The sequence below is a fragment of the Myotis nattereri genome (assembly GCF_964212035.1).
Source record: "Myotis nattereri genome assembly, chromosome: 7".
Classification (NCBI taxonomy): Eukaryota; Metazoa; Chordata; class Mammalia; order Chiroptera; family Vespertilionidae; genus Myotis; species Myotis nattereri.
This window is the reverse complement of record NC_138082.1, coordinates 20,107,164-20,129,327: the sequence shown is the minus strand read 5'-3', so window position 1 is coordinate 20,129,327 and position 22,164 is coordinate 20,107,164. Positions and strand designations below refer to the sequence as shown.

Sequence of the window (22,164 nt, the reverse complement as noted above, 5' to 3'; positions counted from 1 at the left end):
TGCAAACAATTTTAAAAAACCGTTGTAAACATAGTACTTAAAAAACACCACAGCCTCTATAATGCGCCAATCCATACTCTTGGGCTAACCTTTACTCTTCGTGGGGCTGACTTGGTGAAAATGCCCCACACTCTGCTTTAAAGGCTTGGGGGTGGGAAGGAGGACCTTTTATTTCCTCCGGGAGTGAAGCCAATAAAACCTAGGAATAGATTCAGCCCCATCTCGCGCTCGGTGACCCGAGGGCTTTCCTGCTGCTTCCCCAGCCCGGTGAGCGTCTGTGCCCTTGGATTTTGCCATCTGCCTGGAGTGCCCGCTTCCTCCTTAGAGGGCAGCAGCGGGGCGCCTCCGGGACGCATGCGCCCCAATTAGCGCCCGGGGAATTAAAAGAGAGAGAAAAAAAGTCCCAACAAAACACGCGCCCCAAACAAAACCCAAGTGGAGGAAAGAGCACGGCCCTGCAGATCCTGGACCGCGGAGGCGCCTCCGGCCTCGCCCGCGTCCCCCGCCGCGGCGTGATGCGCACGGACCGGCCCGCGACGCCCGGGCCAAGACTGTCCCCGCACCTGGATGCCGGCCCCGCGGCCGCGCCCCTGCCGCGATCGCGCGCCCCCACGGCTTCCTCGGAGTCTCCCGGCGCCGGCGGGGCAGCTCGCTCTCCATGGGGCTGAGGGACTGGCTGAGGACCGTGTGCTGCTGCTGCCCGTGCCAGTGCCTGGAGGAGCCCGCCGTGCCCGAAAAGGAGCCCCTCGTCCGGTGGGTGCGCGCCCTGGCCGGGATCTGGGGTGACCTAGCCGCGGCCGGCAGCGCGGAGAGGGGATACCTGCGCGCTTGTCTGGGTTAGGGAGGTGGGCTTGCTTTAAGGTCACACGGAAGCACCATGTAAACCTCTTGATTCCTTCTTACAGGACATTCCTGTTCCTTGGGTAAGATTTTTTTTTTTTTTTTTTTTTTTTGCCTGAAAGTACAGATCCCCAGAGACACCTGAGATCCAGGTGGAAGCCTGTGGAAAGTACCAAGAATTCGGGTGCAGTTGCTGGGCAGGGAAGCCAGGGGAGGAGTTCGCATAGGGGTCCCATGATATACAACTAGGTTTAGTCCAGTGCAGTAGGCCAAGTGAGTTTGTGTTTCACCCAGGAAGAAAGTTGGATATCTTGTCATTCAATTTTATTGCCGAAAGAAGATAATTTCAGTGACCGAGCACAAGGAAATATTTTTCACATTAAAAAATGTGTAAAATCGTTTAACTTTGCAGGTTAAACGATTGTGAGAAAATGTCATGTGCTAAGTAGCTTTTGAAGGTTTTGTTCAGGGCTGCGATTTTAAGCCATCATGTTTTAACTCTGCTGAAATGAAGGTTCCACTAGGCCATGCCTTGGGGGTGGATGTGAGCGAAACAAAGTATTTAAAATGAAATTAGAAAAAAAATCTATACAGTGAATAACAGGGTTGAGTAAGCAAATATGGAAGCCAGTGTTTCTTATGATTCGATAAAGCTTCGCAACTTGAAAAGCATGATTTACTTCTCTTACTCCATCAGGTCCAAACACTCCCCTTGACTTTGATATCTTACATAACCCCTTCCTGCCTGTCCATTCTTATTTTCCAGTACATTAAACAGTGCACACTCCTTGATTTAACCAGGCAGGCATCCTTGCCGCTGCAGGAGCAATCCAACATTTTCTCTCCCAATTTGCCTCAAGTAGTGCCCTTTAACCTTCCTTCCCTTTCCTAAATGCTAGTTCTCAAGGCCTACTCAACAGTCCTCTTTGATTACTTTGCCCGTATTCATCTCTCTCTGTTCTGTGATTTAGGACTTGGAATTTACCATCTGCCCCTCATGATGTAGTGAGCACCCATGTATGTAAACATATATCATGTTGTTTCATATATATGTGAAACACACACATACACACACAAACAACCATACACATAATACCCAATGTTTTTGTTTGTATTTGTGATGGAGCATTTACTCAGATTATTAGATTACTGTGGACCAGGAGAAACCCAGTAATCTACCACTAGTCATATGTAGTGGGTAAAATCTAGAATTTTATGCTTGAGTTGCACACTCAACTTGCAATGTTCATTGTCACATGATGCAGCCCTCAGCTTGGTCTCACCCTCAGAGCCGTGGGTCTTTCTAATTTTCTGTCTGGGATTACTATTTGAGTCTATAGTTTTTGGTTGTTTTAAAATCTCCACCCTCTCCTGCCTTGATTTACACTAGAAGTCAGTGAATTTTGCAAGTGATTTAAAAAAGACAAAGTCAATTGAGGTTGAATAGCACAATGCTCATGAGTCATATTGCCTGGGGTTAAATCCAGACTGGGTGACCTGACACAGATTATGAAATTTATTTGTGCCCTAATTTCCTCATCTGTAAAATGGGGATGAGAATAGTATGTACCCAAAAGGCTGCGAGAAATGAAATGAGCTAATCCATGTAAAGTGCTTACTAGAGTGTCTGACACATAGTAAATATTTAATAAATTTTAGTTATTAATTATTATTGCTATTCTTTTGAGCATGTGACTATGAGTGGACTGGTCTTTTATGGTTTAGTGTCATTCTGGCATCATTTCAATATAACAGTATTTGGGAAGAGTAGCTTATTGATGGACATGTGGAGTAGTGATGTGTGTGTGTGTGGGGGGGGGGGGGCGGGCAGTATCTTCATGTTCTATCCTACCCAAGTGATCAAAAGATCCATTTGCAAAACATTGTTTTCATTTATTTTTTTATTTTTGTTAAAGTGTAAATTTAGTGGTTTTAGTATATTAACAGAGTTGTGCAGTTGTTACCATTATCTAATTCAGAACACTTTTATCACTCCAAAAAGAAGCCACACTGCTGAGCAGTCACTTGCTGACAGCCCCACTCCCCAGAAAGCCACTGATTTACTTTCTCTCTACAGATTTGTCTGTTCTGGACATTTTGTATAAATGTACAGTATGTGGCCTTCTGCACCTGGCTTCTTTCACGTAGCATAATGTTTAGAAGTTTCATAATGTTGTAGCACATGTCAGTACTTCATTCCTTTTTATATTGGAATAATATTTCATTGCCTGGATATATTACATTTTATTTATCCATTCATCAATTGGTAGACATTTGGGTGGTTTCTACTTTTTGGCTTTTATAAATAACTAGAGGCCTGGTGCACAAAATTCATGCACTAAGGGTGGGGTGGGAGTGGGTGGTCCTCAGCCTGGATTGCAAGAGGGTGCAGGCCAGGCCAAGGGACCCCACCAGTGCAGGATCGGGGCCGGGGAGGGGAGTGGGAGGTTGGCCAGCCTGGGAGGGACCGCAGGAGGGCTCCAGGGTGTGTCCAGCTCGTCTCGCTCAGTCTTTTTTTATATATATACATATATATATTATTGATTTTTTACAGAGAGGAGGGGAGAGGGATAGAGAGTTAGAAACATAGATGAGAGAGAAACACTGATCAGCTGCCTCCTGCACACACCCCACTGGGGATGTGCCCACAACAAAGGTACATGCCCTTGACCGGAATCGAACCTGGGACCCTTCAGTCCTCAGGCCGACGCTCTATCCACTGAGCCAAACCGGTCAGGGCGTCTTGCTCAGTCTTGATCGGCTGGATCCCAGCAGCAAGCTAACCGACTAGCTGGAGCATCTGCCCCCGGTGGTCAGTGCACATCATAGCGACTGGTCAACCGGTCGACTGCCTGCCCCCTAGTGGTCAGGTCAGATCATAGCAAATGCTTGAGCGGCCTTAGCATGTCATTAGCATATTACTCTGATTGGTTCAATGGCTGACTGGATGACTGGACACTTAGCATATTAAGCTTTTATTATATAGGATGCTTCTATGAGTACTTGTGTAATCTTTGATTATATACCTAGAAATGAAATTGCTGGGTCATATAGAAATTGTACATTTAACTTTTTGAGGAACTGCCAGAATATTTTCCAAAGTGGCTGGTTTGAAATCATTTTTTTAATTAAAAATATTTTTGTTGGATGTATTGGGGTGACATTGGTTAATAAAATTATATAGGTCTCAGGTGTACAATGATACATCTGTGTATTATATTGTTTTCAGCACTCCAAATTAAGTCTCCTTTCATCACCATTTATCCCCCCTTTACCGTCTTCTACTTTCCCCATGCCCTTTTCATCATCATACTGTTATTTGTTTCTATGACAGTGGTTCTCAACCTTCCTAATGCCTCGACTCTTTAATACAGTTCCTCATGTTGTGGTGACCCCAACCATAAAATTATTTTCATTGCTACTTCATAACTGTAATTTTGCTACTGTTATGAATCGTAATGTAAATATCTGATATGCAGAATGTATTTTCATTGTTACAAATTGAACATAATTAAAGCATAGTGATTAATCACAAAAACAGTATGTAATTATATATGTGTTTTCCGATGGTCTTAGGCGACCTCTGTGAAAGGGTCGTTCGACCCCCAAAGGGGTCGCGACCCACAGGTTGAGAACCTCTGGTCTATGAGGTTTTTCTTCCTTTGCTTTGAAATCTTGATGTGGTAAAATCATCTGGGCAGATGGCCTTAATTTTTATTTTATTGAGAACTTCATTCTTCATGTTATATTATCTTTGCTCTAATTGTAAAACAATTGTTTTCAAGTTTTATTTCATACAAGATGTGAAATATCTTATACCTGGAAGAGGTGTATCTGGGGGGACATTTGCCATTTGTGTGCACGGTCATCCCCAGTCCTTTTGGAAAATGCACTGGGGACTCCTGTTAGTTTAAGAAAAATTACTCTTAGTCTCATCTTGTTTGCCAATCAGAGAATGCCACTTAGGTTTTTGACCTTGCTCCTTTTGCTTTCTCTGGAGCCCAGTATGTGGAGGCAATGTCTGTCTCTTATCTTGCTTGCATCTGTAGTTCTCTCTGTCCCACTAGTTCACCCCTCCCCCCTCCTTTCGCTAGAAATATCTTGAGGCCTCCCTGACTAAAACTCCATCCTGATATTACCAGGGCCTTCAATGACCATCCTTTGTTTACCTTGTGTCAGGTACATGTGTCTTTGAAAGTGATCAGCTATCCCTCCACCTCCTTTACCACCCCCTCATGATGACATCTGTTTTCCGCCCCCTGTACAATTACATGAACATTGCTCTCTTGAAAGTTACAAGAGAAAGCAGTCTGATGTTCTTGTCTCAGTGGACACGGAATACCTCTGGGCTGACCATCCCCGTGCCTTCTTTCACACTTCCTCCTGCCCTGGTTTCTCTGATTTTGCACTCTCTGGTCTCTGCCTGTGATCCGTCTAATCGTGCCACTTCCCTCCTGATGGCTTTGCCAATGCCATACTTGTTAGCTAGGCATCTCGTTTGTTTTCTTAAGATTCTACTCTGTTTTTAAGGCCCATTTCAGTTGCCACCTTTGTGGTGAAACCTTGGAAAGTCTCCCCAAACAGTTATGGTGTCTCTTCTTTCTTTTTACCCCCCAGGGTCACGTACCTCATTCTACCTGCTCTTACAGTAATGTGGGTGCCAGAATGCCTGCCAGATCGGAGGGACTAAATCTCACTCACCTTAGTATCCCTTCTTGTGCCCAGCCCAGTGCTCAGCATGCAGTAGAAAGTACATTAATACTTTTCCATTAATAAAATGATAATGATGGCTGTTTGTTTGTTAATTTCTTTCTATGTGCAACTTTAAAAAATGCATTTAAAACAGAACATTGTGAAGAATGATAGAGCAAACAGCCATATACCCAGGATCCGATTAAGAAAACGTTAACAATAGAGTTGAAGCCCCTCTCTTTACCGCTGTATTACTACATCCGGCTCCCACCTCCAAGGGTGACGAATCTGTGTTTAGCATTCTTAACTTTAAATAGATGGTGGCTCCCTCATGTAGGCTGTTGCCTAAGTGAGATTTCTTTACACACATTCTGTGATTTAATCGTCACTATGACCAAATGAGATAGATGTTGTCCCCATTTTGTAAATGAGGATCCCAGAGCGTTTAAATAATTGATTCGGAGTCACAGTTGAGAAGTCAGAGAGCGGGAATGTGAATCCGTGTCTGTTCAAATTCAGGCCTAGCATTGTAGAAAATTCAGAAAACTGCCTAATATTTCTTAAAAGTAACTTATAATGTCTGTGTTCTAGAGACTGGTGGAGATCACTTGTCTTAGTGCCTCTCCGTTTGGCCCCTTTCTTTTTCCCTTCCTCCATGTCCGTATTTGTATAATTCTTCCCCCCAGATGTGGAAGCAATCTGGCCCTGTAAACCAAGCCCAATGGGAGTTAGGAAACCTGAGTCCTCGACCCAGCTATTAACCAGCTGTGGGGTCCCTGGGGAAATCTCTTAATGTCCTGGAAGCTTTGTTTCTTCTTCTGTAAGTTGGGGAGAACAGACGTCAGTGACATGGAATACAGCGGCAGTGAGGCTGGCTGTAGTCCTGGGAGGAACCTGAAGGCCCAGGAGATGTTCATCATGACCATTGGTTCGATTCTTTAGCTTCCTGCCGGAGTCCAACCCCAGCGGGTCCAGGGGTCCCCAAAGGTGTGGACGGAGTCGGCGAAGAAGGAATGACACGGAGACAGCGTTCAGTTGATCAGCAGCCTAGCCAGGATCTCCAGCCAAGTTCTGGTCTGGATCTCCAGCCAGGTTCTGTGTCCATGGTCTCTTGCTAGGTTCTCCAGCCAGGTTCTCCAGGTTCTCCAGCCAGGTTCTGTAGCCATGTTCCCTCACTAGGTTCTCCAGCCAGGTTCTGTCCAGGTTCTCCAGCCAGGTTCAGTCACCAGGTTCTAGTCAGGTTCTCTTGCCAATTTCTGTAGTCAGGTTCAGTCCAGGATCTTTTGCTATGTTCTCTCGCTAGGTTCTGTCTCTAGGTTCTGAGGCCAGTTTCTGTCCAGGATCTTTTGCCATGTTCTTTCCAGCGAAGTTCTTCTGTCTCTAGAGAACGTTCTGTGTAGGTTCTGTGCCAATTTCTGTCTCTCTTCTGTTCTGACTTATTACATCTGTATTTATACCAGTTGATTCCAATCCTATCAATCTCTATTTCAAAGGTTAGGGCGTTTCTTATCTCCATTCCAGGGAGTAAAGATTATGTAGCTTAAGCATGATTGTTCGTAGTTAAAGTGATTAATTACCCACCTGGCATTTAGTTAAGAGGTTTTATTCCCTCCCTAACTTCAGGGGAAAATCCCTACCTGGGGAAACAACCTTTCTCAGAGACCTTGGTTAAAACACATAGTGCCAAGAAGGTGAGCAAACATTTTAAGAACAGTATGCCATATATGCCAGGTCCTTTGAAACAGCAAGGATGGACTGGCTCCCGGCAGCTTCCCAGGGCTGCTTTTTGTTTGGAAAAGTCTGAGTAGTCATTTCTAATGCCAGGATAACAGGGTAATAATGCTGATGGGTTGTTTTTGGAATGGTTAGATCATTGAGCATTTTGTCTTTAGAATAGTGAATGACTTTTTGGTTTAGGATTTCTTGTTACTAATTAAAAGAAACATTTGGGATATGGATTGCTAGTTTCCTAGGACTACTGTGACAAATTACCATGAACTGGATAGCTTAAGACAACAAAGATGTATTTTTTCACAGTTCTGGAGGCCAGGAGTCTGAAATCAAGGTGTTGGCGGGACCATGTTCCCTCCAGAGATTCTAGGGAGAAGCATTTCTTGCTGATTCCAGCCTGTGGTGGCTCCTGGTGGCTTCAATCTTTGCCTGTCTTCTTGCATGACTCTCCTTCTCTGTGTCTCAAATGCCCGCTCTCTTCTCTTACAAAGACACCAGGCATTGGATTTAGGGTCCACCTTACATTCAGGATGATCTCATATCAAGATCCTTAAGTTAATTGCATCTGCAAAGCCCCTATTTCCAAATAAAGTCACATTCCCAGGAACTTCGGATTAGGACTTGGACATAAAGTTTTAGAGGACACTATCCAACCTATTACAAGGTACTTTTGGGAAAATGTTTGAGCTTAAAGCATTGGTTTTTATTTTACTTTTAGAGCATGGCTCTTTCCATCAGGGATAAAAGCATGCTACTACCATACACAAAGCCACCTGAGCATGTGGCCCTGGTAATTATATGATTTGGGAGGCACACCTGCAGTCAGTCACCTTTAAGCGGAGAGATAACCAAGTGCCCTGGCAGCATAAAGCCTACTGCCATAGGACATCCTGTCGGGGCTGACTGGCAGACTCTGAATGATGGATGAATGATTACGCTGACACACATTTCTGTGAAAGAGAGGCTAAGGGACTACTTGGCTATAGCCACCAAGTAACCCTGTTCGCCTGCCTCCTTATAAGGCTTTTGTTGTAACAACAGCTTGAACTAAAATGAACTATTAGATACTATCAGCAGGGTAAGCATCCTTGAGAAAACACCTGCATCTGTAGTGTCTTTCAAACAAGGCCATTTTGAAGGCTAAACATAAAGATCCCAGTAAAACACTGGGGGCTCAGACTTGTTTGGAAAAGTCAAGTCAGGGCTGGCACCTTTGCCAAGGTCCCCCAGAGGCCTCCGACCTTTCAGACTTTCCGACCAAGTCCTGTGCTTCCCCACAACATCCAATACAGGCCCAGAAGAGTCTAAAATGGAATGTGTAAGGGGTACAGTGTAAACACTACATGCTAAGTCATCGTTCACAATGGTTCCTTTGAACCGTTTCAGGGAAATGTAATTCTCACTCTCTAATTTCTACTGGCAGTTAATAACTGATAAGCACCACCACTTTCCGGTCAAAAGCAAGGGAAGAAAAGGGGAGAAGTAACAACCAGGACTGAGTTTTCATTGTGGCTCTGTAAGCCACCTCAGCGAACCGTGGAATGAGCTTCCAAATCTGTTTGCTCCCTGCTCTTCTCAATGCGCACCGCAGCTTCCATTACTGATAACAGAGTTTCCGCACCTTATCTGTGGGCAGTGAACAGAGAACAGGACGTCACTGTTTTCTTTTTCTCCATGCCTAGAATTTTCATTAGGGAAAAATAAAATACCACCTCGGTGTGCCCTTGATGGTTGTTTCATGCCCACGGAGAGGGGCGGTTCTGAGGAGGAATTGATCTGGGCCTGTGAGTGTGGGCACCAGAATTGAATTTCCCTGACCATAAAGAAACAGTCCCGTGTGAGTGCATCGAGCATGCAGAAGAGGGGGAGACTAAGGTCATGCCCTACACCTTCCCTTTTCCATTCCTCCTGAGCCTTTGTAGGTTGTACTTAGTGCTTAAGGTATACTAGGCACTGCTGTAAGTGCTTTATATCTATTAATTAAATCCTTGCCATAACCCTACGAGGTCAGTCGATTCTTGTTATTGGGAGTAGTTATGTTCTATTAGTCACCACAAATGCTGAATTAAAGAATATCGAACCATTGCTCCAAAGGGGAAATCCAGGGTTAGATTCCTGCTAGCCAGTTGTCAACTGATCAATACACACCTTGTTTCATGTGTGTTTCTGCTTAAAGACACTTAATTTAATAGCTGTTGCCAATTAACATTGCACTTGCTGCCAACAGTACTGTAACTCAGGCCTGAATGAAACTTATCTAACACACTTATTTTACCACTATGCTTGGGCCTATTCTAAACAGCGAAATCACCAACAAAAAGCACAAAAATGGGGGTAAAAGTGACACTAGATAGTCCACCCAAAGGACACTCATTTGCAGTATGAAAGCTGGAACAAGGAAGCAGAGCCGAGCATTGGTGGACCTCAGCAGGGAACTTGGGCCCCAAGCACATGAAAACACCGGGCCTGTTATTTTGGGGGTTACAGAGAGAATTTAGCGAGTGGGCAAATTTGCAAATACAGAATCTGGGAATAATGAGGGCACCAGTCATTATGTCTCGATCTCCTCTTGACAGATGAAGAAACTGAGGCACAAGAGCTTCAGTAGCTTCTCGGAGGCACAGATGGCAGAGCTGGGATTCGATCCTATTATATTCCAGAGCCTCCTAGCGTGTGTAACTAGCTGCTCCTGTGAGAAATTGTGTCAAAAGTATGACACAAGTTGTGCCACTGGGGTTGAGAAACACCGGCCCCACTTTTCTGTAGTAAGGCTGGTGAGGCCAGGCGCCAGTGGGAGGGAAGGGTGGTGGGTTTAAGACGTTTAAAAGCGAATCCCCACCCCCTAGAAGGAGTCATCTTCTACATGTGGTGAGTTTTTCATTTCACAGTGTGGACTCACATGACCTCAGAGCAGATCAAATTGTCTTCTGCCCTTGGAAGGGCTTTGAGAAAATGTTAGCTCATGTGTTAGTGTCAGTGAGATCGCTCAGGCCGGGGCCCAAATGGCTGACTCCCCCCCCCCCCCCCCTATGATGCAGCTGGGTTCCCTGAGCTGCCTCAGGTCAGCCTCGCCCCCTGCAGAAGCTGCAGGTCACAAAGCCTGCGGCCCAGGGCCAGCGGTGAGTCACAGGAAGCAACAGCAGAGGCGCAGGGGATCCTGCCACAGGAAGGAGCGCGTGGCTCCCGGAAGGGCCCGTTCCAAAGCTTGCACTTGTACCTTCTTGAAGGACAGAGGAGAAAGAGGGGAGGGTCATGGGTGCTGTTCCCAGAATGGGGCCTCAGGTCCAGTGAGTTCAAGATCAGTGCTTTCTTTACCAAGATGTCAGCCACTCCAAATCCATAAAAGGATGACTTTTAAAGGTTTCTTCCCAGGTCCCCTACAATAGCCCTTCCCCCTTTCGTCACTTGCATTAGTCAGTCTTAGCAACGGTGGAAGTTCTCGAGGAGATAACATTTCTTTCTCTTACACGTCATGTGATCTAGGTTTACTGGAACTTTTTAGTCTCTAGGTATCTTAAGGTGATCTTATCAATGCACTTTGTTTAAAAAGTAAATTCTGCTTAAAAGTTGGGTAAAACCGTTTATTCTGTCAGTGGCTGATGTCCTTTTTGGTCTGGTTAATAAATATTTGTTCTGGGCCAGTTACATACTGTGCACCCTCTTCCTTTGTGCCTTTTCAGGAAATAATTGGTGAGACAGTATGTGTCTAATGAACCCCTATACTGCCTGACATGTGGTAAGAGTTTACTGAATCGCTTCTCACTTATTTTTTTCATTAACTTTTAAAAATTTGTGTTGGTACATTTAATATCAGAGACTAAAGACATACAAGAACATGTACAGTATAAAAAACAACTATCAAGTGAATACTCCAGGGCAAGAGATAGCTATCGCCAGCCCCACATTCCCTATCCCTGATCATATCTAGAACATTGTGATAGTCATTTTCTTGCTTTTCTTTTTCTTTTTTTAAAATTAAATCTTTATTGTTGAAAGTATTACATATGTCCCCTTTTTTTCTCCATTGACCCCCTTGTAGCCCGCCCTGCCCCAGACCTTCACCACCCTATTGTCCATGGGTAATATATATTTTTGGTTGATCACCCATCCACAGTCTGTTCTATGCTTCTATGTCTCTGATTCTTGCTTTTCTTTATAGCTTTACCACCTATTTATGCACCTTAACTATGTACTTTAGTTCTGCCTGCTTTTTTTTTTGTAATATATTTTATTGATTTTTTACAGAGAGGAAGGGAGAGGGATAGAGAGTCAGAAACATCGATGAGAGAGAAACATTGATCAGCCGCCTCCTGCACACCCCCTAACTGGGGATGTGCCTGCAACCAAGGTACATGCCCTTGACCGGAATCGAACCCGGGACCCTTGAGTCAGCAGGCTGACGCTCTATCCACTGAGCCAAACTGGTTAGGGCAAAAACATTTTATTGATTTTTTTACAGAGAGAAAGGGAGAGGGATAGATCTGCCTGCTTTTAAACTTTACATAAATGGGATCAAACTGTGTGTGTTCTTGGTGAGATCTATCCAAGTTGCCATGTGTAGCTTAGTTTGTGGTTCTCATGGCTTTGTAGGACCTTTCATTTTATTTGCTCCTTCTACTGTTGATGGACTTTTGGGCGGTTTCCAGTTCAGGGCTATTCCGCATAGTTTAGATTTTAAAGTCAGCACATAAGGTGAAATTGTTCATCCTTCAGCCATCCTGGCCACCTCCTGGGTCCTCAAGCATACGCCTGTCTCAGGACTTTGCACTTCTTGTCTTCCCTGCCTGGACTGTTCTTCCTCCTTTTACCTGTATGGGTAACTCCCTCATTTTATTCACTCAGGTCTCTGTTCAAAGTCATTGCATCAGAAAGCTCTTCCAGGATCATCCTCTTTAAAACAGTACCCGCCCCTCTCGGTTGGTCCCTTATTCCCGTGTATTCCTTTAGAGCTCTGCTTACCACTTGACATCAAATAGGTGCTCCTTGTCCTTTCCTCCCGAAGAGTAAGAGCCAGCCCCGCCTTCATAAATGTAACCAGGTCACATGTGAAGAGGTTGTGAGTCTGGAGACAGGGGTTCTGGCCTCATTTCTACCATTCACAGCCCTGTGACCTGGGGAAACACCAGTTCATTCATTCAGCAAATATTTATCCAGCATCCACTAAGTATAAGGTCCTGTTCTGAGCCCTGGGGATACATCACTGAGCAAAATAGATACAGATCCTGTCCTCACTGGGCTTTTATTGTGGTGATGGGGGTGAACAGTGAACATAATAAGTAAATCAGAAGGTACATAAGTGTGTAGGAAGGAGGAAGACAGAGCAGATGCAGGGAGCATGCTTGTGATTATAAATAGGTTGCTTCAGGTAGGTGTCACCGAGGAGGAGGAGGTGTGTAAACAAAGATTTGAAGGCGGGGAGGGAGTAAGGTATGTGGATATCTGCGGGAAATCATTACAGGTGGATGAATCAGCCATGCAAGGGCCTGAGATGGGCATGACTGGTGAGTGCAGGGAACTGCTGAGAGGCCTTAGAGACCACAGAGGGGCTTATACTCTGAAGTCAGGTGGGAGCCCCCTGAGGGGGTGGGGGGTGGGGAAGAGGGTGTTGAGCCCCCCCCCCCCGCCACCCCCCCCTCGCTGTAATCTGATTTACATATTAAAAGGATCTTAACTGTGGTGGTCTTGAGAATAGAATTGGTGGAGGCAATGGTAGAAGGAGGTAGATCAGTGGTAAAAAAAAAAGATTCAGGACTTCTTATGCAAGACACTGACACTCTGACTCAGGCGGTAGGGGTAGAGGTAGACATTTTAACATGTATTGTCAATAGGATTTTCTGATAGATTAGGTGTCAGGGATGAGAGAGCCAAGGATGACTTGAAGGGTTTGGCCTGAGCAATCTGAAGGATGCAGGTTCCATCCTCTGAGAGGGGAGACTGCCGGTGGGAGGTTTGGTGGGAAGAGCAGGTAATTGGCTCTTGAACTCTCCGTTAGACATTTGCGTGGACATGGGAAGAAGGCAGGTAGATATAAGACTCAGATTTGACAGAACCATCCGAGCTGGGGATACAAGGTCAGATTTAGGAGCCTTGCTCATGAAGATGGTATTTAAAGCCACAATGACATGACTGGGAGTGAATGTTAGCAGAGAAGGGACCTAGGACCGAATCTAATCTTTCTGAGCCCCAGCGGAAGAAATAAAACATAATGCTTCCTTCCCCTGCCTACATCACTGGGGTCTTGTCAGGACCATCTTCCAGCCTTTAAAGCACTTAAAGTGATGCATGAAACACTATTACACAGGGCTCTGTTTCAGCCACGGGAGTGGAAGGCGTGAGGGGTAGGTGCCCATCAAGGAGCAGGGCCAGAAAAGAGGGGCCCGTGTCTTCCTTCCTGCACTGGGAGGTAGGTCACACCTCGGGTGCTGAGGGAAGTCATGAGTTGGGGGTTAAACGCTGAGAAAGCTCCAAGGACCTATGGAACAATGTTTAAAATTGGGGTTAAATACTGTTTAAATATTGGATTAACTAGGTAACTGAAGGGGGCCAAGTATCTGACTTGGAAGGAAGGTAGAGAGAGAAGGAGAGAGATAAGAATCAGACTCACCTGCTCCTCCACCAGGAGGTTTCCATGGAGGAAGCAAGGGAAGGGTCTGGAAGCCAGGCCCCCAGTAGGCTGGCCAGTTTCTACTGGGGAATCAGACCAAGGGGCCATAAGTAGTGATGGGGTAGCACCCAACAGCCTTTTGAGGTTGTTTTTTTGTGTGTGTGTTGGTGGCTGTTAACTAGAAATTTTATCTTTTCAGTGTTTCAGAGCTTCAGTGTTAAACCAGTGATCACTGACACAGGGCCGTCTGGGGGACAGCAGTCAAGTCACTGGGACAGCTCATGTCAGCAGCCAGCCTTTTGTGCAGGGCATTTTGTGGGTTTTTCTCAAGTCTTTCCCTCACTGCCCTTGGTGGTGAGGACTCATGGGAAACCCTTGAAAGCCACTTTCATGCCTTGTAGCATGTTGCTCCGAAGCCCCCAGGCCGCGAGCTCAGTGTCTCCCTCAACTCTAGGCCGTTTTGAAAGACAAGACTCCCCAGCGATGGTCGTGTGCCCCAGGTGGGATTGAGGGTGGAATCTGCGACTTATCTCATCCTACCCTTTTGGGAGTAAAAGCAGCTTCGGCTTCTACTGTAATGTCAGAGCCACCTCTCAAATGCCTGAGGTTAATAAAATATTCATCAGCAGCAGATGGTGGCCAGGGGCAAAACAGCTGCTCTAGCTTTCCTCAGTACCTTTTAGTCATCATTATGGGGTGTTGGGGTCCAGCAGGTCCAGGGGTCCCCAAAGGTGTGGACGGAGTCGGCGAAGAAGGAATGACACGGGGACAGCGTTCAGTTGATCAGCAGACTAGCCAGGTTCTCTAGCCAGGTTCTAGCCAGGATCTCCAGCCAGGTTCTGTCCAGGTTCTCCAGCCAGGTTCTGTGTTTTATTGGCTTGTTACATCTGCATTTATACCAGTTGATTTTAATCCTATCAATTTCTATTCCAAAGGTTAGAGCGTTTCTTATCTCCATTCCAGGGAGTAAAGATTAGGTAGCTTAAGCGTGATTGTTCGTAGTTAAAGTGATTAACTACCCGCCTGGCACTTAGTTAAGGGGTTTTATCCCCTCCCTAACTTCAGGGAAAAATCCCTACCTGGGGAAACAACCTTTCTCAGAGAGGTGACCTTGGTTAAAACACATAGCGCCAAGAAGGGGAGCAAACATATTAAGAACAGTATGCCATATATGCCAGGTCCCTTGAAACATATGCTGTGCAGATGTTTCTTCCCTGCAGCGACTGTGTCAGGCAGCAAGGATGGACCGGCTTCCGGCAATGGGGGGTTAGGGGGGAGAAAGGAAGGGGAGCTCCTGATTCAGTGGCCCCTTCCTCCCTCTTGCTGTCCTCCCTGGACTTCTGGGCCCAGACCTCAGGACCTTTGCACGGAATCTCTTTACCTAGGCCCCAGAGTCCTCGAGGAGACAGTCTCCAGAGGTTCCCAACCTGCCTCTCCAGTGGTGGGTTTTAGGCTTTGCTTTGTTCTGCTATCCCCACCAGAGGGTATAAAGTTATAAAGGGAAGAAGACTGCTGCCTGGCCTGGGTGGTGTGCAGGATATAAGGAGCAGGGACATGCATGCCAGCACTCAGAACCCGGGATCCGGTGAGCCAGGCCAGGTCTGCCAGATCCTATGGAATGAGCACACATCCTCATTCACTTCCGTCTTGACCAGGATTTTGATAGAATTATTAATTTAATGATTTATTTGGCGGTAGAAACTACCTTTTCTGTGCCCCAAAGAAACCTGACTTGTAACTCTGAGGAGTGAGAACGTGTAGGGAATGAGGTCCAGGTAGAGGGCGGCTGCGGGGCCCTGTGGAGGGGCTGCAGTACAGAGATGAGCTGGAGCTCCCAGCAGCCAGCACTGGATAGAGCCCTTGCTCACCCAGAGGCAGAGAAGGCCCTGGTTGCCTTTCCTATTTATATGTCGCCAGGGTGTCAGGGACTAGGCAGAGTCTAAGGCTCCTGGGATACCAGGGGAGCGCTGCTCCTAATTAGGGCAGAGCTAGATGTGGGGAGAACTTGAAGCAGCACCTGTCTGGAGACATGAGCACTTGTAAACAGGCCCGTGGTGACCTTGTGTGAGCTTCATCTGAGCTTGTAGATTAAGGAAGACTGGCTAGTGTTTTACACTGCTGTGTGTGTGTGTGTGTGTGTGTGTGTGTGTGTGTGTGTGTGTGAGAGAGAGAGAGAGAGAGAGAGAGAGAGAGAGAGAGAGAGAAAGAGAGAGAGAGGGAGGGGGGAAATAGAGGGGTGGAGGCTGGCCAGGGAGGCAGCTGTCATAGTCTTATCAAAACATAAAGAAATTGCGGGTTATTAAACAAAAAGTGGCTAGATCAGGCATGGTCAAATGTTATTACTGATTATTCAGACAAGTACCGGCCAATCTCTAAACCTCCTGCTTTAGGAAAATCTTTAAAAAGTGGCAACAATGTGTTAGATCTGAGATTTTCTTACGAAGATTGGGGTGCCAGCTCCAGTTGATCCACTCCACTAGTACTTTTAAAGCACCTACTCTGTGCCTGACCTTGCTGGGTGATGTGGGTGTAAAGGAAATACTGGTAACACCCCCTGCCCTAGAGGAGCTTACCGACTTGTTGGAAAGACAAGACTTATACAAATGAAACAGATTTAGGGAAAAATAAAAACCATTTTCAGGAAAGAACTAGGGTTTTGTGGCCTGAGAGGTCCATGGCGTCAGCAGCCATGGTCGAGCTCCGGGGGAAAGCTGTGCTCCCGGGCGGGGTCTGGATGCCTGGGAGAAGCCCCAGATGAAGCTGCCTGTTTGTACAGGTTTGCACTTGACAGTGTAGTTGTTATCTGAGCCGCTCTGTTTGTGGGCGCATCCCCGGCACAGCATTTGGATATCAAGTCTTATGACATATGGCTTCTTGGAGACGCTCCATCAGGGACTCGTGCTGGGAGGGTGTCAGCTGGCTGCCTGACCAGGAGAAGTCCAGCAACTCCATGGGCTCGTCCCAGTCTGCAGAGAGGGACAGTGTCCCCCCCACTTTTACCTCAGGTGGTTGGGTAATGGGAGGGGTGGAATGTGGAAGCCCTGGAGGACAGCCCTGTGCAGTGCAGGGCTTTATCATCTCTGCGAAATCTGTTCAGGCAGAAGGCAATCGGAGTCCACGCCTTTCATGCTATCCACCCTCCCCGGTGTCTATTCCTCGTTTTCCCAGTGTCCTCTCTTCCTTGGCTCTCCCCTGCTCTCTCCAGCTCCCTCCCACCCCTGCTCCTTAGGGCTAGCTGTTCCCCTGAGGTCTTTCCTCACCCTCCTCTGATCCCGGGCTTCGGTGGTGATGGGAATGCATGTGCATTTCTCCAAGTCCAGATCTCCAGCCCTGCCCTTGCTCTTAAGCCCAGATGGCACCCTCTCTCTGAACGCCCTGCCGGCCCACAGGTCAGCTTAGGCTCCTCTCCTCCCACCTCTGTGCTGCCGTCACCAGTCACAGGGCTACCACTTCCCCCTGAGATGCTGCTGGAATCCACCTTCTCAGTTTCTATTCCCACCACTATTTCCCTAGCCCACACGTCATTCACTCTCACCCCAACCAGTATTTCAAAATGTTTGGCATTACCTGTACGTATATTTAGCAATAGAACTTGCCTTTTCTGTGTCCCAAAGAAAACATATCTCCAACCAATAAGATTTTAAACAGAGCAGCGGTTCTGGTTGTGGTGGTTTGTGGGGTTCTCTCCCTGCCTGAGGGGGCCTGCCCAGCTTTTGCACCACTTCCCCCCACGCCCCCAGGACCTGACACTAGGACCTCAAAGAGCATGGCATGAAAATTGCCCCTGCCCTCTTATGACAGCCTCCTGAGCCATCTCTTTGTTCCTTCTTCATGCAGAGTTATTCTCTCAACCCAGACATGGCAAAGTTCAAAATCTCCTGTTAACTTGTCATAGTTTATAGACTAAAGCCTGGACTCCAGCACTCTCCTCAGTCTGACCTACATCACCTTTTCTTCTTCATGTCCCTGCGTTTCCCTCCCTCCATGTGCTATAGCTCTGCAGGAGCGCTTGGAATTGCCCAACTCTGCGGGAAGTAAGCCTCCATACCTGCGGCTGTGCTGTTCTCTCTGCACAGAATACCTTTCCCCTTGCTGCTCTTTCTGGTGTAAAGCTATGTATTTCTCAGGTCTGTGTTAGATGTTGTCGCCTCCGTGAAATCTTTCTTGTACTTCCTCCTCATATGAACACACAAGTTGTCATTCCTTCTCTGCTACTACAACATTCTGTTCATAGTTTTAAAAAAATCCACTTATCTCATTGCCGTATAGTCACAGGGACAATGTCCTATATATTTTCAAGTCCCCAAAGCTCCCAGCCCAGCACCCAGTCTACTCCAGGCACCCATTTCCATGTTTGTTAAATAAACACAACTGAGCGAGTGAATGGATTTGATATGCTTCTTAAAGCTCGAATGGGCAGGACACCAAGGCATCAGTTGCCTCAACCTGTCATTGGCTCATCATTCCTAAGAAGAGCCAGGCTGTGGGAGGGTTCCTGCTGTTGAACCCCAATTTGGAGACTGAGACTTTGCTTCCTGTTGCCAGATTTCCTTGGTACCAACTACTGAGTATCTCAAGTTTGTTTAAATCTTCACATTTATTTACCTTTAGCCCACCGGCCAGTTGCTCATATCCCTCCTTCCCAGATGCCGTCTGCTTATCTGGGTGTCTTCTGCTTGTCCTTATTTGCCATTCCCTCAGGTCACACTGGCAGGTGTGCTTGCACCCCTTGATCTAGCTGTCTCAGAGAATGGCATCCCTCACCCAGGTGAAAAACCAGAGAGCGTCTCCCTGCTGAGTATTTCTGAAGAGTGAACTTTTCTTCAGCTCCACACCATCGTTCTAATCCTGATACCTTTCATGTCTCACCTGAGTTACCTCAGTTGCATTTTAATGAATCCCCAGATCCCCTCTTGACCCCTCTCAAGCATTCTCCTCTCCACACTTTAGCCAGAAAGATCTTTAAAGTTGTAATACTGTTCATGTTACATCAGAGTCCTTTTTAAACCCTTCCACATCTTACCTTGCTTTTAGGAATAAAGACAACATCTATATCTATAATAATAAAAGCATAATATGCTAATTAGACTGGATGTCCTTCTGGATGAAGCTGTGGCGGGTGGGGGCTGAGACAGAGGCCTGTAGCTGCCACGGCGAGCAGGGGCTGACCCCCTTGCATGAATTTTGTGCATCAGGCCTCTAGTTTCTAAATAATGTAAGAAAAGAAAAGCTCGGGTCTACAAAGCCATGTGGTTCTGGCCACAGCTACTCCCTGAGCTTCTCTTTTACTGTCTGGTCAATGTCCCTTTTCTTCTAAGTCATGCGTACACCCTGCTTCCTCTCACCCCAGGGTCTTTGAACATGGCTGGAACTCTGTTCTTTCAATGTAAAGCTCAAGCATCCCTTTATCCCAATGCCTACCCCCATTAGCTCTCAAGACTCCCTAAACTTCTCCTGTGCTGGTTTTTAATTATGCAGTCACGGGATCATTCATTAATGTGTTTCCCTACCTAGACTCTAGTGAGGTCCAAGGACAAGGACCATGTCTATGTTGCTCATGATTTTATTGAGCCCTGTCATTAACATGGAGTTGGTGCTTCATACATATCATTAGATGAAGGGAATAGCCCCAGCATGACTCCACCTGTCTGGTCCTATAGAAGTTAACTGGGTCTGTGTACAAGCATGTCCTAGGTATGAGGCTCTGCCACTCACCTCTCTAAGCCCAGGCATGGATACTGCCTTTTAAAGGGTAAATCATAAGACCAACATAAAAAATAGTGCTACTGAATTCCTACTCAACATCCTGCATTGTTTATTGAAACTACTTGGATATGCATGTTTATTATTTAATTTTCTTGTTGTAAGGAAATTGATAGATATTTCATACTATTGTACTTTAAATTTACTGTGCTTCCTTGAATTCAGAGCCAGTAAAAAATTCATCGCTTTATGTTAATTGTTTTCTCTTTTCAATCACATGAGTTCTAGTCCCCACTGAATTTCCTTTTTTTTGTTTTAGCTGCCGGGGTACTCAGTGCTAAATTTCATGTTTAGCAGTAAAATTACCTCTGTCCAGGTATCTGATCACATCTCTTTTCTGCTGTTTTTAAAGTGGCTTTTTTATTGTGTTATGCTTAATTGTTAGAGACAATTTTAAAAAATATATATATTATTGATTTTTTACAGGCAGGATGGGAGAGGAACAGAGAGTCAGAAACATCGATGAGAGAGAAACATCGATTAGCTGCCTCCTGCACACCCCCTACTGGGGATGTGCCCGTAACCAAGGTACATGCCCTTGACCGAAATCGAACCCGGGACCCCTCAGTTTCCAGGCCGATGCTCTATCCACTGAGCCAAACTGATCAGGGCTATTAGAGACAATTTATATCTCTTTGTTAGAAATATACATTTATATATTACGTTACATATTATATAATACTAGAGACCTGGTGCACAAAATTTGTGCACTCGGGCGGGGCGGGGACGGGAACCCCTCAGCCTGGCCTGCACCCTCTCACAGTCCAGGAACCCTCAGGGGAGGTCCCAAGCTGTTGGTTGGACATCTTTAGCACTGCCACAGAGGCGGGAGAGGCTCCCACCACCACTGCTGTGCTCGCCAGCTGTGAGCCCGGCTTCTGGCTGAGCAGTGCTCCCCCTGTGAGAGCACACTGACTACTAGGGGGCAGCTCTTGCGTTGAGCAGGATCGGGCTGAAACCAGCTCTCCAACATCCTCCCAGGGGTCCCGGATTGTGAGAGGGTGCAGGCCAGGCTGAGGGACCCTGCCACTGCATGATCAGGGCCTAGGAAGGATGTGGGAGGTTGGCCAGCTGGGGAGGGACTGTGTGTCTGGCCCATCTTGCTCAGTCCCTGATCTGCCAGACCCCAGCAGCAAGCTAACCTACCAGTTGGAGCGTCTACCCCCTGGTGGTCAGTGCACATCATAGCAATTAGTCAACCAGTCGACTGTCTGCCCCCTGGTGGTCAGTGCATGTCATAGCGAGTGGTTGAGTGGCCTTAGTATATCATTAGCATATAACACTTTGATTGGTTGAACAGATGACCGGACGACTGGACACTTAGCATATTAGGCTTTTATTATATAGGATATACTATTTATTTATATTACATTGCATACCTATGATGTATATGTTATATATATTATAAAGCCCTCATACACCTTTTTTTTTTTTAATACCACAGTAATAAAAACCCATATTCTTCATTTGGAGCAACTCTGGCAAGGGATGATGAAAAGAATTTGTGGAGTATGCCTCACGATGTGTCCCACACAGAGGCGGACGATGACAGAATCCTGTACAATTTGATAGTTGTTCGCAATCAGCATGCCAAAGATTCAGAGGTAAGCACTTTTTGAGATCTTGTTGTATGCAGATGACAATGTCCAGTAAAAACAGCAATGACTGAGAAAACCAGCTTGAAGTTAAAGAATGAAGGATGAAAAATTTGACCTGAAGGCATTTTAATAGAATATAGTTGCTAACTATAGTTGGCCTTGGTAGGCCTGCTTGGTAAGCCGATAAGACTGATATCTCATTATGACCTTAATGAGACAAATTACCATAGTACAGAAACAGCATGGCAAGAAGGGCCCGAAGGTAAATTAGAGAGATAGTCCATCTCGCACCTTTCCAGGTGTTCAGCAAGCCACAGTCAGAAGTGTCACACTGAAGGTTAGAGTGTACTTTGCATTATCGCCAATTCCATTAGTGGGGCCTGAAAAACAGTTTTATTATTTTTCTATTTAGATCTCCTTAAGTTGATCAAACAATAGCATATCTGCCAAATGTGAGATGATTTTTGTGACAAGGCTTGCATGGATGGGAATGCATCGCCTTGTTTTCTCTTTCATTAATGGGAAGAGCCAGTCCTTTCCCAGTTGGGGTTTCTGCTGGTGAGAATAGAGCTAATCCTTCTCTTTTCTTCTTCTTCCCCCACTCTGCCCAAAGCAGTAACAGCGATAGGGCCATATTGCATATATAGTACACCTCTTTCTCCCCCGCCCCCATCCCCAGGTCCTGTGCGCATGTGGCAGGGGCTTAAAGGGGTGTTTGGAGCTGAGCCTGGTAGCTCTCTCTGGGGAACTCCTGTGTCTTTACCCATTTGTCTTCACTTCTGAAAAGGTGGTAGAGGAGGCAACGTGAGCTACAAAGTACTCTGAATAGACACAGCTCCAAAGTGGCCCTTAGTGGCATTTCTGTGTTATTCTTGGACCTGTGTGAGGAGCCATCCGAAGCCTTTTTCTTCTCTGGCCTAAGAAATGAAGTCAAAC

General features: G+C 46.2%; 1 protein-coding gene across 2 annotated transcripts in view; it reads left to right on the top strand.

Moving 5' to 3' along the window:
* Positions 1 to 376: 376 nt before the first annotated feature.
* MREG (melanoregulin) overlaps positions 377 to 22,164 on the top strand; it is a gene marked incomplete at its 5' end in the record, with an annotated part of 56,432 nt that continues 34,644 nt past the window's right edge. The window contains 2 exons of one of the 2 annotated variants that reach the window (XM_081096312.1): positions 377 to 753; positions 21,075 to 21,234. In XM_081096312.1, the coding sequence (XP_080952438.1) occupies positions 659 to 753; positions 21,075 to 21,234 (255 nt within the window). Of the gene's footprint in view, positions 811 to 21,074; positions 21,235 to 22,164 lie in introns of both variants that reach the window. The other variant, XM_081096313.1, reaches the window with a different exon arrangement.